Here is a 15,486-nt window from a genome sequence, read left to right on the forward strand (position 1 = left end):
TTACACTTAACATAGATAACTTCCTGTATAAATCTAATACTGACACCTTCTGGTATAAATCTTTCACTGAAAACTGCTGGTTAATATATCTTACACTTAACATAGATAACTTCCTGTATAAATCTAATGCTGACACCTTCTGGTATAAATCTTTCACTGAAAACTGCTGGTTAATATATCTTACACAACTTCCCATATAAATCTAATACTGACCTCTCTGGTATTTATCTAGAACTGTGCTTGGTTTATATCTAATACTGACCTCCTCTGGTATATATCTAACATTGACCACAGAAGGTATAAATCTAACACTGGCCACTGAAGGTATATATCTAACAGAGACCACAGCTGGTATATATCTAACACAGACCACAGCTGGTATATATCTAACACCGGCCACTGAAGGTATATATCAAACACTGGCCGCTGAAGGTATAAATCTAACAGAGACCACAGCTGGTATATATCTAACACCGTCCACTGAAGGTGTATATCTAACAGAGACCACAGCTGGTATAAATCTAACACAGACCACAGCTGGTGTATATCTAACACCGGCCACTGAAGGTATATATCTAACACTGGCCACTGAAGGTATAAATCTAACAGATACCACAGCTGGTATAAATCTAACACACACCACAGTTGGTATATATCTAACACCAGCCACTGAAGGTATATATCTAACACTGGCCACTGAAGGTATAAATCTAACAGAGACCACAGAAGGTATATATCTAACACTGGCCACTGAAGGTATATATCTAACACCGGCCACTGAAGGTATAAATCTAACACAGACCACGGTATATATCTAACAGTGACCACAGCTGGTATATATCTAACACTGGCCACTGAAGGTATATATCTAACACTGGCCACTGAAGGTGTTTATCTAACAGAGACCACAGCTGGTATAAATCTAACACAGACCACTGAAGGTGTATATCTAACACCGGCCACTGAAGGTATATATCTAACACTGGCCTATGAAGGTATATATGTAACACTGGCCACTGAAGGTATAAATCTAACAGAGACCACTGAAGGTATATATCTAACACTGGCCACTGAAGGTATATATCTAACACTGGCTACTGAAGGTATAAATCTAACACAGACCACAGCTGGTATATATCTAACACCAGCCACTGAAGGTATATATCTAACACTGGCCACTGAAGGTATATATCTAACACTGGCTACTGAAGGTATAAATCTAACAGAGACCACAGCTGGTATAAATCTAACACAGACCACAGCTGGTATATATCTAACACCAGCCACTGAAGGTATATATCTAACACTGGCCACTGAAGGTATAAATCTAACAGAGACCACAGCTGGTATATATCTAACACCGGCCACTGAAGGTGTATATCTAACACTGGCCACTGAAGGTATATATCTAACACTGGATACTGAAGGTATAAATCTAACAGAGACCACAGCTGGTATATGTCTAACACCGGCCACTGAAGGTGTATATCTAACACCGGCCACTGAAGGTATATATCTAACACTGGCCACTGAAGGTATAAATCTAACACAGACCACAGCTGGCCTAAATCTAACACAGACCACAAACACTGGCCACTGAAGGTATATATCTAACAGAGACCACTGCTGGTATAAATCTAACACACAATGGTATTTATCTAACAAAAAAACTTGTTGTTTGTCTAACGCTAACCACTCTTGATATATCTTTTACACTGACCACTCCTGGTATGTACATGTGTTAAGCAGACCATTTTTTGTATATATATCTAACAATGATCAATTTTGTATTAATATTGACCTGATTTTTTGTATCTATATTATAGCGTATGCTTACACCTTTTGGTGTATATGTCTAACACTGACTCCATGGATAAAAATAAAACACTGACCACAGTTGGTATACATCAATTAATAACACTGGCCACTAGCTGCTGGTACACTTACATTTAGAACTAATATGATATATGATATGTACAAATTTCTACATTTTGTACCATTCATGCCTCAAGCAAACCTTTTATAGTCCATGCTCATTATATGGACATTATTTGAGTGTACACCTGTGAAATGATTATACATAATAGTTGTAATAATCTCTAAACTACCATAATAATCTCGACAATAAACTTAATGGAGGTTGACATTTCAAATAATATCTACCACTCTCTTTAAACTGTTATTTAAAACAGAAGATTTCTTTACAGTCATAATCAAAGCACTGAATGTACTGATGGGGAGGCTATGACAGAATGTTTCAGGCTTATAGTTTCTTTTCTTTTTGCTTAAAATGTGCTGTTAAATAAGAAGATATGCACATTGCGCTATTTATCGCTCAGCCATTCATATTTATGGTTGACTATTCATTTTGTTAATATTCCAGAACATTTCATTGAGGTCTACATTCCGATTGTTAATCATGCAAATTTTGAAAAACTTAAAAACCATTTATAAATGACACACCAGCAGGTATATATGACGACTGTTCATTATAAGATCATAATACCATTTTACAACTGACGGTTCCTTATCAAAATATTCTAGGACTGTTCATCATAAATACTTTATGTCATTTTAATATCATTGAATGATAATAACAACTGCAAGTTAAGCAACATTTTAATTGAACATAAAATTATACATATTTACATGTACCATAATTGAGATCAATAAGACACTGTCTTGTGATGAGTATTAATATTCATGCTCTACGGACAGAAAGTTGTCTTCTCCCGAAGCAAATCTCGAATAAAATCACGTTTCAGGAAATTATTCTCATTTCATTACTCGTCGCTGACTTTGACGGCTTCGGATTATATTAAAGCTAAATATTTCTTGAAAAATACATATCTGCAAAGCTTATTCAAAATTGAATCAACCTAAGTGAAAATTGATCAGGAAGTTATATCTTCTTTTTTTACCAACTTATGGTAGTTAATCGATAGATTTCAAACCTCACTAGCTTGAAATATATACTGCGGTAAATCTGTTGTTAACAGGATGTGCGGTTATAACGTAGGTTTTCCTTGTCGACCATTTCCCGCAAATAGATGAGAACATCGAAGCGTCAGTGCTATGAATGGTGTTATAAAAAGCGTGTTTTGGAGGTTTTTGTTGAAACTTCTCCAAATCCCTCCAGAGGTATGCACGTCGCGGAGAAGGCACACGGCAGGTCAAGGTCAAGTCATCTCAAGTACCAGAGGTGATTGGTTGACCTGTCGTAACTTACTCTGGAGGTTTGGCGCTAATGAATGCCGTTTTTGTTGTCGTCAGTCAGGAAGTTGATGCCTTGACAGTACTGTCGTCTCCTTTACCACTAACGAACGAAGAATGGGCTACCAGGAAGATTCTGCTTGAAAAAGACGTCCCCGATGCTATAATCTCGGACATATGGTTATTCCGGTGCCGAGAATAAATGAACTTAAAACACACACTCTTGTTGAAAACAAAACAAAAAAAACAACAACATATTTTCTGTAGTAATTTTTCAAGTGTTGTAAAATGAAAACGAAATTCGTCTTATGCCGCCAATTATTTTTAGAACACAAACATATAACTTCTTTTTATTTGATTTATTCAAATAAACATAAATCACTTCAGCGCGCGCAAATATCGTTTTCAATTTAAAATTTCGTAAGATATGTTGATGAATTTCCGATGCTCGACTGTAAGTCATTCGTATATATATGCGTTTTTTTTGTTTTGTTTTTTAAAGCTTCTTATTCTTTAATATTTTTATGTATCTCATAATCTGTATTGAAAATTTTATTACACATGGACTATCAAATTATGATTCGTTGCCCTAGAATTGAATAAACTTTCTAATTACACAATACGGGGTCATTCATTTGATTGAAGACTGATCTTTGCGTCTTTCTCTGAAATAATTATTTCCTTGTTAAAACATATTTGACCACATATTTCTGTCATTTAACTGTTCACTTTACTTCCGATTTTTGTTGTACCGAAACACATGTTTCTATTTGTGTTTTCTATTCGAATCTATAATCAGTTTAATGGGATCACCACCGGGTAAACGACTACTAGGTACTTTGGTCATGTTTTTTTACCCCAAATATTTGAATGTTTCTATTGGGATTAAAATGAGCGTAGATAACTAAACTACTGGTTGTATAAATCCCTGACCTGTCTAATTCTAATAATGAGATTAGTGGATATATTAAGACTTTCACTACAAAATATTCCTAAACAAAAGAGCACATGTTTAAATTTATTCCTTTACAAATAAAAGATCAGAGTAGGGATCTGTCAATTGCCAGACATATTTTTAAAAGATACTTTTATGTTAAAAGTTTGATTAATGAATTATGTAAGATGAAAATATAAGTATTGCTTTTTTTATTTTGCTAATATTAAATGTAATCTTGTGGTGAAATTTTGTGGGAGGGTCCTTACGGATTTTGTAGTGTAATAGTTTTTTTTTCGGCGATACATGGTTTAAGAATATAATGTTTTCAAACTATATGTTCATCACCATTAGTGAATTTTTAGTTCTAAATGTATGCAAAATATTTACTAACAGCTTTATGATATAGCGGTTAATGAGCGTTTTCCGCGTACAGCCTCCTAAAGTGTACTAATAAGTTAGTTTTCCTTAGTTATCATGCAAGCATGATCCATGTCTCTGGTGTAAACGACAGTTTACCATTATTTGTCTTTTTATTTGTCTTTAAAAAAATATTAAGGACTATTAATGGTTTATAACAACAAAAGAATATGCATGATATTGAGACTACGGTGTTGCAACGTTCTAGTTAATGACCCGTCATAAACAGTTGGTCGCTGCGTAGTAATTGGAAAATTGTTATTAAAAATAATAAAGAATATTTGCCACCTAATTAAAGCATTTATCTATAAATTTTCATTTATGCTTTTTGTTTAAAAAATATTGATAAAGTTATTATATAGAAGGGTTTTCATACCAGAACTATTTATTACCAACGTACGTTTGCCTAAACCTGATTACCGCGGCAGTATGACGTCACGGAGTAGTGATTTTGAAAAAATAACAAACAAAAATCGAGAATTATTATCTTTACAAATTGCAGATATGAAATTAAAGAATGAAAATATTTTCATATTGTAAATGTCTGTGATGAGTGATGAGTCAGCTTAGAAAAAATCAAGGTACTATTTTTTGACCTGATTACCGCGGCAGTAAGATTTGACGGACGGTTATTAACATTGGGTCGGCATAGCCTCCCCAAAAACAAATCGAAATCTTACCACAAGCCAGAGCTAAGCAATCACTTTACTAGAGTATGATTTCTCCAAGTGTTAACTTGTAAGGATTAACTTGTAAGGATTAAAATATATATCATTTTAGTTGTGCTTAGCAGTTGAATAACTTAGATATTCGTAGGAAGTCAGTGAGAACATAACACAATTATTTATGACCATCTTGATAAGTTTATCTTAAAAAGCAAGATTGATTGATTTATGCTATATGTATAAACAATCAAATGTGGTACCAATTAGCTCTGATCAACTCTACATAAAAACAAACTACAAACTTGCAAAATACTAAATGCAGCCAGCTTAAAAGTTAGCACAATTAGTCGTTCGATTAGCTCAATAGATAGAGCGTTGACCTGTGAAGCAGACGACCAGGGTTCGATTTCCAAACAGTGCAGGTCCTTTCGTTGTGATTGATCATGAAATCCTTTCTATGGTCATTCACTCTGTACCTCTGCTCTGACATGAACAGAAATTATCAGTTACTCAGAAAGTGAAGGCAACTAGTACTGGTAAACTTACGGTGGCATAGAGGTGACATTTGCAGTTTTATTTTATCTCGTGGCCACGACTTATTATCTTGAGGCCTCAAGATATTATCTCGTTGCCACGACTTATTATCTCGTGGCCACGACTTATTATCTTGTGGCCTCAAGATATTATCTCGTGGCCACGAGATATTATCTTGTGGCCACGACTTATTATCTCGTGGCCTCAAGATATTATCTCGTGGCCACGACTTATTATCTCGTGGCCACGAGTTATTATCTTGTGGCCTCAAGATGTTATCTCGTGGCCACGACTTATTATCTCGTGGCCACGAGTTATTATCTTGTGGCCTCAAGATATTATCTTGTGGCCTCAAGATATTATCTCGTGGCCACGAGTTATTATCTTGTGGCCACGACTTATTATATTGAGGCCACGACTTATTTTCTCGTGGCCACGAGTTATTATCTTGTGGCCACGACTTATTTTAGCCAATGAAAATGGTCGTTTCATCTTGAACAAAATTTAATATAACACTGACAATAGCAGTCACAGGAGGGGCGTGTCAATCACCACCATATATTTACTTAAGTTCACGCATTTTCCCAGAGACGTGCTGAATTTCAGTAAGGCTTATCAGCTAGTATATCACTATTAACTGTATTGACCACATTAACACGTCCACTGAGTAGAGTCTTGTCATCACTAATTGGCCCTCTGTATTCTTATGTTATGGTCCTAACGTTTAAGGATCAAGTTTCTATAGATGCAGTTTTTCATAAAATACACTCACTTTTATAAGTGGTCATCACCAGTAGGAAGTTAGCAGTAGCATTGAGCAGTAGCAGTAACAAAATTATAAAACATGAAGTTGGCAGTAGCAGTAGCACAGAAGTAGCAGTGAGAAAATTATAAAACGTGAAATTGGCAGTAGCAATAGCACAGCATAAGCAGTACCAATCAAAGAGGAGATCTTAAAAGAATTGACATATGTCTTTGAAACTTGTATACTAGTATGTCAGTTTTTATAATAAAAAAAAGAAAAAGATTCAGATAACCCGTCAAAGTTAGTCATTTATCATTGTGACATTGTAGTACATCTTCAATAATAACTATCTAGATACAAGTCTTTAAAGGGATTCGAATCCACAGGGAAAAGGGGCAAGTTATTTCCATGAACGACCTTAAAAGTATACATCAACCGTATATATTTCTTAATTAAATCTCAATTAAATTAGATATACCATGCTCATCCTTGAAAATTAAAATCACAGATTTTTTTTTAATCTATGGTATTCTAACTGTATGCCTCTAACTTGAATAAAGAAATCAATAAACTATGTACAGGAAGCTGCGTTCCCTTTAACAGGTCAGGTAATCTTTACTTAAAAAACTGACAATATATATATATTAATGGTGAACACCTATACTGTGTAGAATTTTAAACATAACATATCTACTATCTTTGAAGTCAAAACATGTTCATTTTATGTTTACATGTACAAAGGGACAATGTAACAATTATCAATATTTTCTAATATTAAATTTAAGCAAAGTATATCTTTAAAGAAGAATGAAAGAAACACCTGACCATACAAAAAAAGAAGAATAATAATTATAAAACGTTCCCTTTCTTCACCGCCGCAGCGCTTGACCTGCCGCACTTGTGACAGCTGTGGCCAGTGTGATATAAGGTCTTATTGATATTAACTTTTGTTCAAGATGAAACGACCATTTTCATTGGCTGAAATAAGTCGTGGCCACAAGATAATAACTCGTGGCCTCAATATAATAAGTCGTGGCCACAAGATAATAACTCGTGGCCACGAGATAATATCTTGAGGCCACAAGATAATATCTTGAGGCCACAAGATAATAACTCGTGGCCACGAGATAATAAGTCGTGGCCACGAGATAACATCTTGAGGCCACAAGATAATAACTCGTGGCCACGAGATATTAAGTCGTGGCCACAAGATAATATCTTGAGGCCACAAGATAATAACTCATTGCCACGAGATAATATCTTGAGGCCACAAGATAATAACTCGTGGCCACGAGATAATAAGTCGTGGCCACGAGATAATATCTTGAGGCCACAAGATAATAAGTCGTGGCCACGAGATTATCAGTCGTGGCCACAAGATAATAAGTCGTGGCCACGAGATAATAAGTCGTGGCCACGAGATAATATCTTGAGGCCTCAAGATAATAAGTCGTGGCCACGAGATAGAAATAAAACTGCAAATGTCACCTCTATGCCACCGTATAAACTGCATGACAGCCTGCCCAGGAATGATGCTGTGGCTGAACTGTGCTGTGGTAAATTCAATGTGGCCTATTGCCTTGATCAGGAGTGAAAATCTACCAACACCAACACCAATTATCATAACTTTTGACTGTAGTCTGTTAGTGTAAACATATTGACCATGCTGAATAATACAATGTAACATGATCTATTGTTTACATAGATATATTTCATCATAAAAAAGAACGTAAACCTTAGCAAAACATTGTATAAAGAACTTAATTACCATGAACTTGAGAGAATCATATGTACCAGAAAAGTTGCTGCCAAGATTTGATGTAAGTTCCTGATTATATAAACTCCATGTCTACAGGTTATTTTGCAGTATTTACAAGGTACAAAGTAACTTTTCACTAACATATATACCTTGTCTGTCTGACCTATAGTCTCTATACCTCATAAACAATAATAGTTAGATAAGTATTGTATTTGATCCATTTACATGATATACTATAATAGACTGCTGGTATAATCCAGATGACACTGCTCATTCAATAATAACATTTTTATTTTATTTTCCACAGTAAAATTGGAATAGTGTTAAAGAAACAAGAAACATATTTCTGTTTATTTCCTAAGGTAACATAGATTAAAAGTGTAACAGGTAGATTTTCACCTGTTTCCCCATTTTAAATATATCCTCCTAGATATAGATGACTGATAAGAGAAGAAGAAACAACATTACTGTAACTATAGCCTCTAATTATATGCCTAATTAAATACATCTGAAATCTCAATCATGAGAATTGTTTTAACTGAATGATATCTTTTATTTTGTTGCATGGAAACATTTGTAAATAGCTTGATTAATTTCATTTATATCAATTTTTTTACCTTAACTATGAACATTTTTTTTTCAGCAATGACAGGAAATTTGAGTATTTTCTATGCCAAAAGCTATGCCAACAAGATATTGGAAAATGATCATTTTTTCCTGTGCAAATATGCTAAACTTCACTCATTTTCAGTATCTAATTCTTAAAAAGGGAATAAATTAAGTAACTGCGGCTAGAGTTACAGGTATTTGAAATTGGATAAAATCAAGACTTGAAGACATTTGAAGATTCCCTTGAATGTCAGTGGTTGTGCTTATAAAATTAGCTTGAGTTGTAGAAATGTTTAACCTGCTTGACATGTCTATATTTTACAAAAGTCATAATTCTGATAACAGCCAGTCTAGTGTTATGTGAGTAATTACTGTAAAAATGTAAATTATAATAAACATATTGCTTAATCAATATCATGATAATTCCTGACTGAACCTTGTCATATAACAAATTAAAAGTGAAATTCTATATCTAAAATGGTATATCACTTTTCAAATAATTATGCTAGAATTATGAGCATTGCCACGTATCAGGTTCAGGTGTTGAAAAGGAAAACTTATCTGAAGTCTTAAATTAAGTAAAGATTAGAAAGAGTAAAATTACTGAGTTTTATGCAAGTTGAAAGGGTAGCTAATTGTTGAACTAAAGGTGCTAGACTTAATTATGAAACTGATCACATATGATGAAGGTGATAACATAAAACATATATTCAAAGTTTTAAAGCTGCATTTCATAAATTTCATAGAAACAGAAATAGTAACATTTTGTTATTAAAATGGGTTTCTCATTGATTCTAGTTGAATACCATGATGTCAGAGTTTTAGAAGCATTAAAGTCTACAACATCCTGATGGCTAAATCAAAATTTAAACTCCGCCTGGGTCATTCAGAATTTAACAGAAAATCAACAAATGTGGCTTTAAGTAGCTTTATCAAAATTAAGAATTTTTCCTTCTTTAATGGTATAATTCCACATTATATCTTATTTAATTAAATTTGTTGATTACTCTATTGTGAATGGCAGGCTATTAAAGTGCATCATGAAGCTATAATGGTATAAGTTTTTTTGTACACCCAGAATCCTGCAATATAACAGATAACAACTAACAATGTGATGTTTCAATTGCCTTTGCCCATGCACAAACTAATTTTAGAATTCATTACCATGCAAACTTTATTGTTATTGTGGGGGTTTTCCTTTAAAAACATAATTTATCAGATTTAAAAACAATACTGTAAAACAGGTTAACAAAACTATCAGAATGTTGCTGGTGGCAAAATGTTTTTTCATCTAGCTTCAAGTAAATCCCTTGAATTGTATTTTACTGACACTTAGGATCAATAAAAAGATAGCTCTCAAAAAAGTCATAAAGTCAAGCAAAAAATTTCACAAAACAAATTTTCTAAACAATTTTATGCATAATGGTAGGAGATAAAATAAGAGAGACAACTCTTACTGGTTTTGACTTGATATAAGTGGCAATGTTTGAGGAGAGTTGTCTTTCTTATTTAGAGGTATATTTTTTTTTCTTTCATATCAACATTTGTCTTGTTTTGATATCTTGCACTTTTAAAATCTTAAAATGTAAATGTTTACAACCTAAACCACAATGTAATTACAGTGCATCTTATCCCAACCGAGACTCATACTAACTATTTGATGATTATATCAGTTACATGTATGGGAGCTTGTTATGAATATTGCAACAATTATTTTGCTTATATTCACCAAGAAAAACCATGACATGAAAACTTTTTTATATACATGAATTAAAGCGCATGGAATTTTTTCTAAAGTTAAATATAATGTTTTCATATACATGTATGTGCCTATAAAAAGTCTTCAGTGACAAAATTTCACTTACTGAATAACATTTATGGGATATTGATCCAATATGAACTTTTTGACTCTAGAAATGAAAGCTAGACTATACGGTAGGAATATGAATCTGATATGGTCATTTTGGACTCTAGAAATGAAAGCTAGACTATAAGGGGTGGGATATGGATCTGATATGGTCATTTTGAACTCTAGAAATGAAAACAAGGCTAAATTGATAAGATTGAATCCAATAATGATTTCTATTGGAATGGCCATCTCCAGTTTACTCAATAAGTACTTCTGTAATGGCCATGCATCTCCATATAATCCAATAGGTACTTTTCTAAATACCATCTCCAGATTACTTAGTACAAACTTCTGTAATTGCCATAACCAGATTACTCAATATGTACATGTATAATAGCCTTTTTTCCAGATTTCTTAATATGGACTCTACCATATAATGGTAATAGCTGGCTTTTAAATGTGATATGTAACAATGATTGTAATTGTGAAATGGTTTTCTCTAAATGACTATTTCAGCCTTGATCTATAATCAGTTGGTATTAAACAAAGCTTGAATTCTGACTTCCTTTGAGGGTTAAAGCTACCTTTAGTGACTTGCAATACTGGGTTATAATTGTAACGTAACATGTATGATAAATTACAACTATGACTCAACATTACTATAGAGCAATTAAATTATAATGATGTAGCAAAAATATATTTTATCCGGACAATACAGGGACTGTATAATTTCACAAACACATTAACCACAAAAATATTGCACTTGAATACCTAACCTAAGTTTATAAAGCAGTTATATTCAATTTTACAATGTTTACAACAATTTAAATAATCTGTGAACTACTCCCTATATGTGGCATTCATGCTGGTTCATACTTCATTCTAGATGCTGAATATATGATTGTATTCTTACAAACTTCCAAATCAATTAACCTTTTCCCTTATATAAGCGTGTTTCGACGGCTTTTTGCCCCCCCCCCCTTTTTTTGAGGCCTCAAACAGTGAAAAAAATGCCCTATTTAGGCCCCAAACACTGTCTTTTGTTTGAGAAATGTTTGTTAAAAAAAGTGACCATTTTTCGGCGCCGTCCCCCATCCAAATATTACATCAGGGGGTTGCCCAGAAGGGGATGTGCCCCCTTCTGTTTGGGGGGTTTGAAGGGGCGGAGTCCTCCTCATCGCCAAGAAAATTTTGGACTAGTGAGAGGCTTAAAATGACCCCAGGTCGATCATAAGGTAACGTGTAACCAACGCTGAAAAGCCTTTGACTCTATCTCAATCCCTTGAGAAGTTGCAGCACTTTGAAATAAATTTTGATGGAAAAAATCGAGGCAAAAAAGTGATTTTTGGCAATTTTGAGATGTCCCCTCGTTGCCATGGTAACAGGAAATTTAAGACTGAGCATGTCGTTACAAAGGCAATGGTCCAGTCAACATTTGTGCCAAGTTTGATTAGTATTGAAGCATTTTTCATAGTTTCATAGCAGTTTGAACTTGTAACAGGAGGCTTTTCAGTGAAAATGGCCATTTTTCACAATATGCTCATTGGGGAAAGGGTTAAGACAACAAATAAATTCCAATACTTCTGTTTAGTTGGGTTTTATGTCACACCATTACAATGCAGGAAGACCTCAGATGCCTCTCCATTCATTATTTCAGGCACAAACAGTCCACAAGTAGAACCATGGGTGTTCCATAGGGTAGCAACTACACAAGGAAGAATCCCTTGCAAGGTTTGAACCCACAAAGACTTTAACCCGCAAAGAATTTAACCACTTTGCCACAGACAAGAGTAAGCCTGATAACTTTTTTGGTTAATATTAAGAAAAGTTCTGACAAATAAAGCCCTGATGAATACAGGTGAGTATATGGGACATTGACATGATAAATAAGGGTAAGTATATGGGACATTGACATGATGAACGCAGGTGAGTATATGGGACATTGACATGATGAATATGGGTAAGTATATGGGACATTGTCATGATGAATACGGGCGAGTATATGGGCCATTGACATGATGAATATAGGTGAGTATATGGGACATTGACATGATGAATACAGGTAAGTATATGGGACATTGACATGATGAATGCGGGTGAGTATATGGGATATTGACATGATGAATACGGGTGAGTATAAGGGACATTGACATGATGAATGCAGGTGAGTATATGGGACATTGACATGATGAATACATTGAGTATATGGGACATTGACATGATGAATACGTTGAGTATATGGGACATTGACATGATGAATATGGGTGAGTGTATGGGACATTGACATGATGAATATGGGTGAGTGAATGGGACATTGACATGATGAATACAGGTGTATGGGACATTGACATGATGAATACACATTGACATGATGAATACAGGTGTATGGGACATTGACATGATAAATACAGGTGTATGGGACATTGACATGATGAATACAGGTGTATGGGACATTGACATGAAGAAAATAATGTGTAGGAAAGTGTTATTCATATAAAATACATATACACAACATCATTCTTTAATGCACTGTTTTCAGAGATGTCAGCTATTCCTTCAAGAAGTGTGTAGTTTTTTTTTAAATTTAATTAAAATAAATATGATTGTTATATTCTTTTACAACCCAGTGTTTATTAGATTTTAAAATATTACATAACATGTAATTTTATATCATTACACAATGTAACAAAGATGTATGGTTTATGATTTTCATCAGGCTTAATGTACTTTCAACTACTGACATTCACTTCCTGTAAAATTCTACTAAAATGATAAGCAGATGTGTATTACATGCATGGTTTTTATCACAATATTACGCCTCTATATTTCTTACATTGTAAAAAAACACACAAAGAAATTAAACTTTGAATGTTTAACAACTGTAATAAGAAAAATCTGAGTCAGGATTAAAAAAATACCTTCTTTCGTTTATTTGCACAAGTATTTACATATTTCAAAACAAATAGCTCAAATACAAACTTGCAAAGTTAATTCTAAACGATAGATTTATGTACATTGTCCATACATAATATTCTCTAATTGTGCTAACAAACATGCTTTCAGTTTAAATATAAATATATAAACATTTAAAAAGAAATCTGCTACCATATCAAACTCTTCATTCATTAAGTTAGAGGACAACAAAATATATCAACAAGAGTTATAGAACTTGGTATGGTAGATGAGCTTATAATGAATAAAGAATTAGAAATTCACGGCATTTGGCTCAAGATGTTCTACACTCAAAACTTGAACCTACTTAATAACATGAATAGCTTTCATTATGATTGTAACAGAGGAATTATACAAGTCATATACATGAAATCATTCCAATACCAGTGATGGCCGCTGTCATCATATGTTAAATATGTTAAGCTATAAATCAAGATTACTTATATATTATATATGGTTATAAAAACTTCCCCCACAGTATGTACTGTATGATAGTATGATTATCATGTTTGATATACATGTACTACTATATTAATGAGACTATTGTACAATCTGATCACCATAGTGTTTAGTATATGTTACAGTATGCCTCAAGGGCTTTTTGGCCATCTGGATTTGAATGACATAAACTTTGAAACTTTACATCATTATAATAAGACCAATACTATACATGTATATAATACAATCACCAGTACAAGTGAAACAGTGTTACACATATGAAATAGTGTAACATTTGAAACAGTGTAATATATGAAACAGTGTAACAGCGTAACATTTGAAACAGTGTAACATTTGAAACAGTGTAACATTTGAAACAGTGTAACAGTGTAACATTTGAAACAGTGTAACATTTGAAACAGTGTAACATATGAAACAGTGTAACTTTTGAAACAGTGTAACTTTTTACAGTATAACATACCTGTTTGAGCTATAAGGTTCTGTTTATCAACTGCTGCAGAGAATTTCTGCCTTGCTGAATCAGATATGAGCAACCCCTCAGCGATATTCTCCATCGAACTCATCATGTCCTCAACTTTATGTATAATACATTACTTCACAATATATTTTCCTTCTTGTTTCGTGTATATATTACAATACTTCACAATATTTCCTTGTTGTTTCATGTATATTTTACATTACTTCACAATATTTCCTTGTTGCTACATGTATGTATTATATTACTTCACAATATTTCCTTGTTGCTACATGTATGTATTATATTACTTCACAATATTTCCTTGTTGCTACATGTATGTATTATATTACTTCACAATATTTCCTTGTTGCTACATGTATATTTTATATTACTTCACAATATTTCCTTCATGTCTGATGAATAAATTACATTACTTCACAAATACTTCTTGTCTCATGTATATATATACATTTTCTTCACAATATTTCCCCCTTGTTTCATTTGTATATTTTTTTTCTTTGATTTTAAACCACCTCACAATTTTTTCTAATTTTCATGAATATCTCATTATTACACAACCTCATCAAAAAATCACATCACTATATTCAAGTCATGTATTCTGTTTTTTCGAAAATGTTATATAGTGACACTTTATACTTCTTACAATATTCTTATTTCGAGTTCTTCATTAGTTAATCTCTCCATGATATAATCTCTACAGAAAATAAAACATCACTAAAATATCTGATTTTACAAAGTGCACCAAGATATCTAAACTAATGTCTTAACTGCTTGTCATGTACAAAACTTTATCTGAAAACACTACTTCATGATAAATTGCCATTTGTCAAAGCAAACTGTATACTACACATAAAAACTCTAAAAATCTC

The 15,486-nt window shown here is 33.3% G+C and overlaps 1 protein-coding gene across 1 annotated transcript in view; it reads right to left on the reverse strand.

Annotated features, from left to right (window-relative positions):
- LOC132751725 (kazrin-like) overlaps positions 1 to 15,147 on the reverse strand; it is a 38,388-nt gene extending 23,241 nt beyond the window's left edge. Inside the window, exon 1 of the mRNA XM_060741938.1 lies at positions 14,600 to 15,147. Coding sequence (XP_060597921.1) covers positions 14,600 to 14,705 — 106 coding nt within the window. The 5' untranslated portion in view covers positions 14,706 to 15,147. The remainder of the gene's footprint in view (positions 1 to 14,599) is intronic.
- Between the last annotated feature and the right edge of the window lie 339 nt (positions 15,148 to 15,486).

Source organism: Ruditapes philippinarum, unplaced genomic scaffold (assembly GCF_026571515.1).
Source record: "Ruditapes philippinarum isolate M1 unplaced genomic scaffold, ASM2657151v2 ctg2498_1_1_1_1, whole genome shotgun sequence".
Lineage (NCBI taxonomy): Eukaryota > Metazoa > Mollusca > Bivalvia > Venerida > Veneridae > Ruditapes > Ruditapes philippinarum.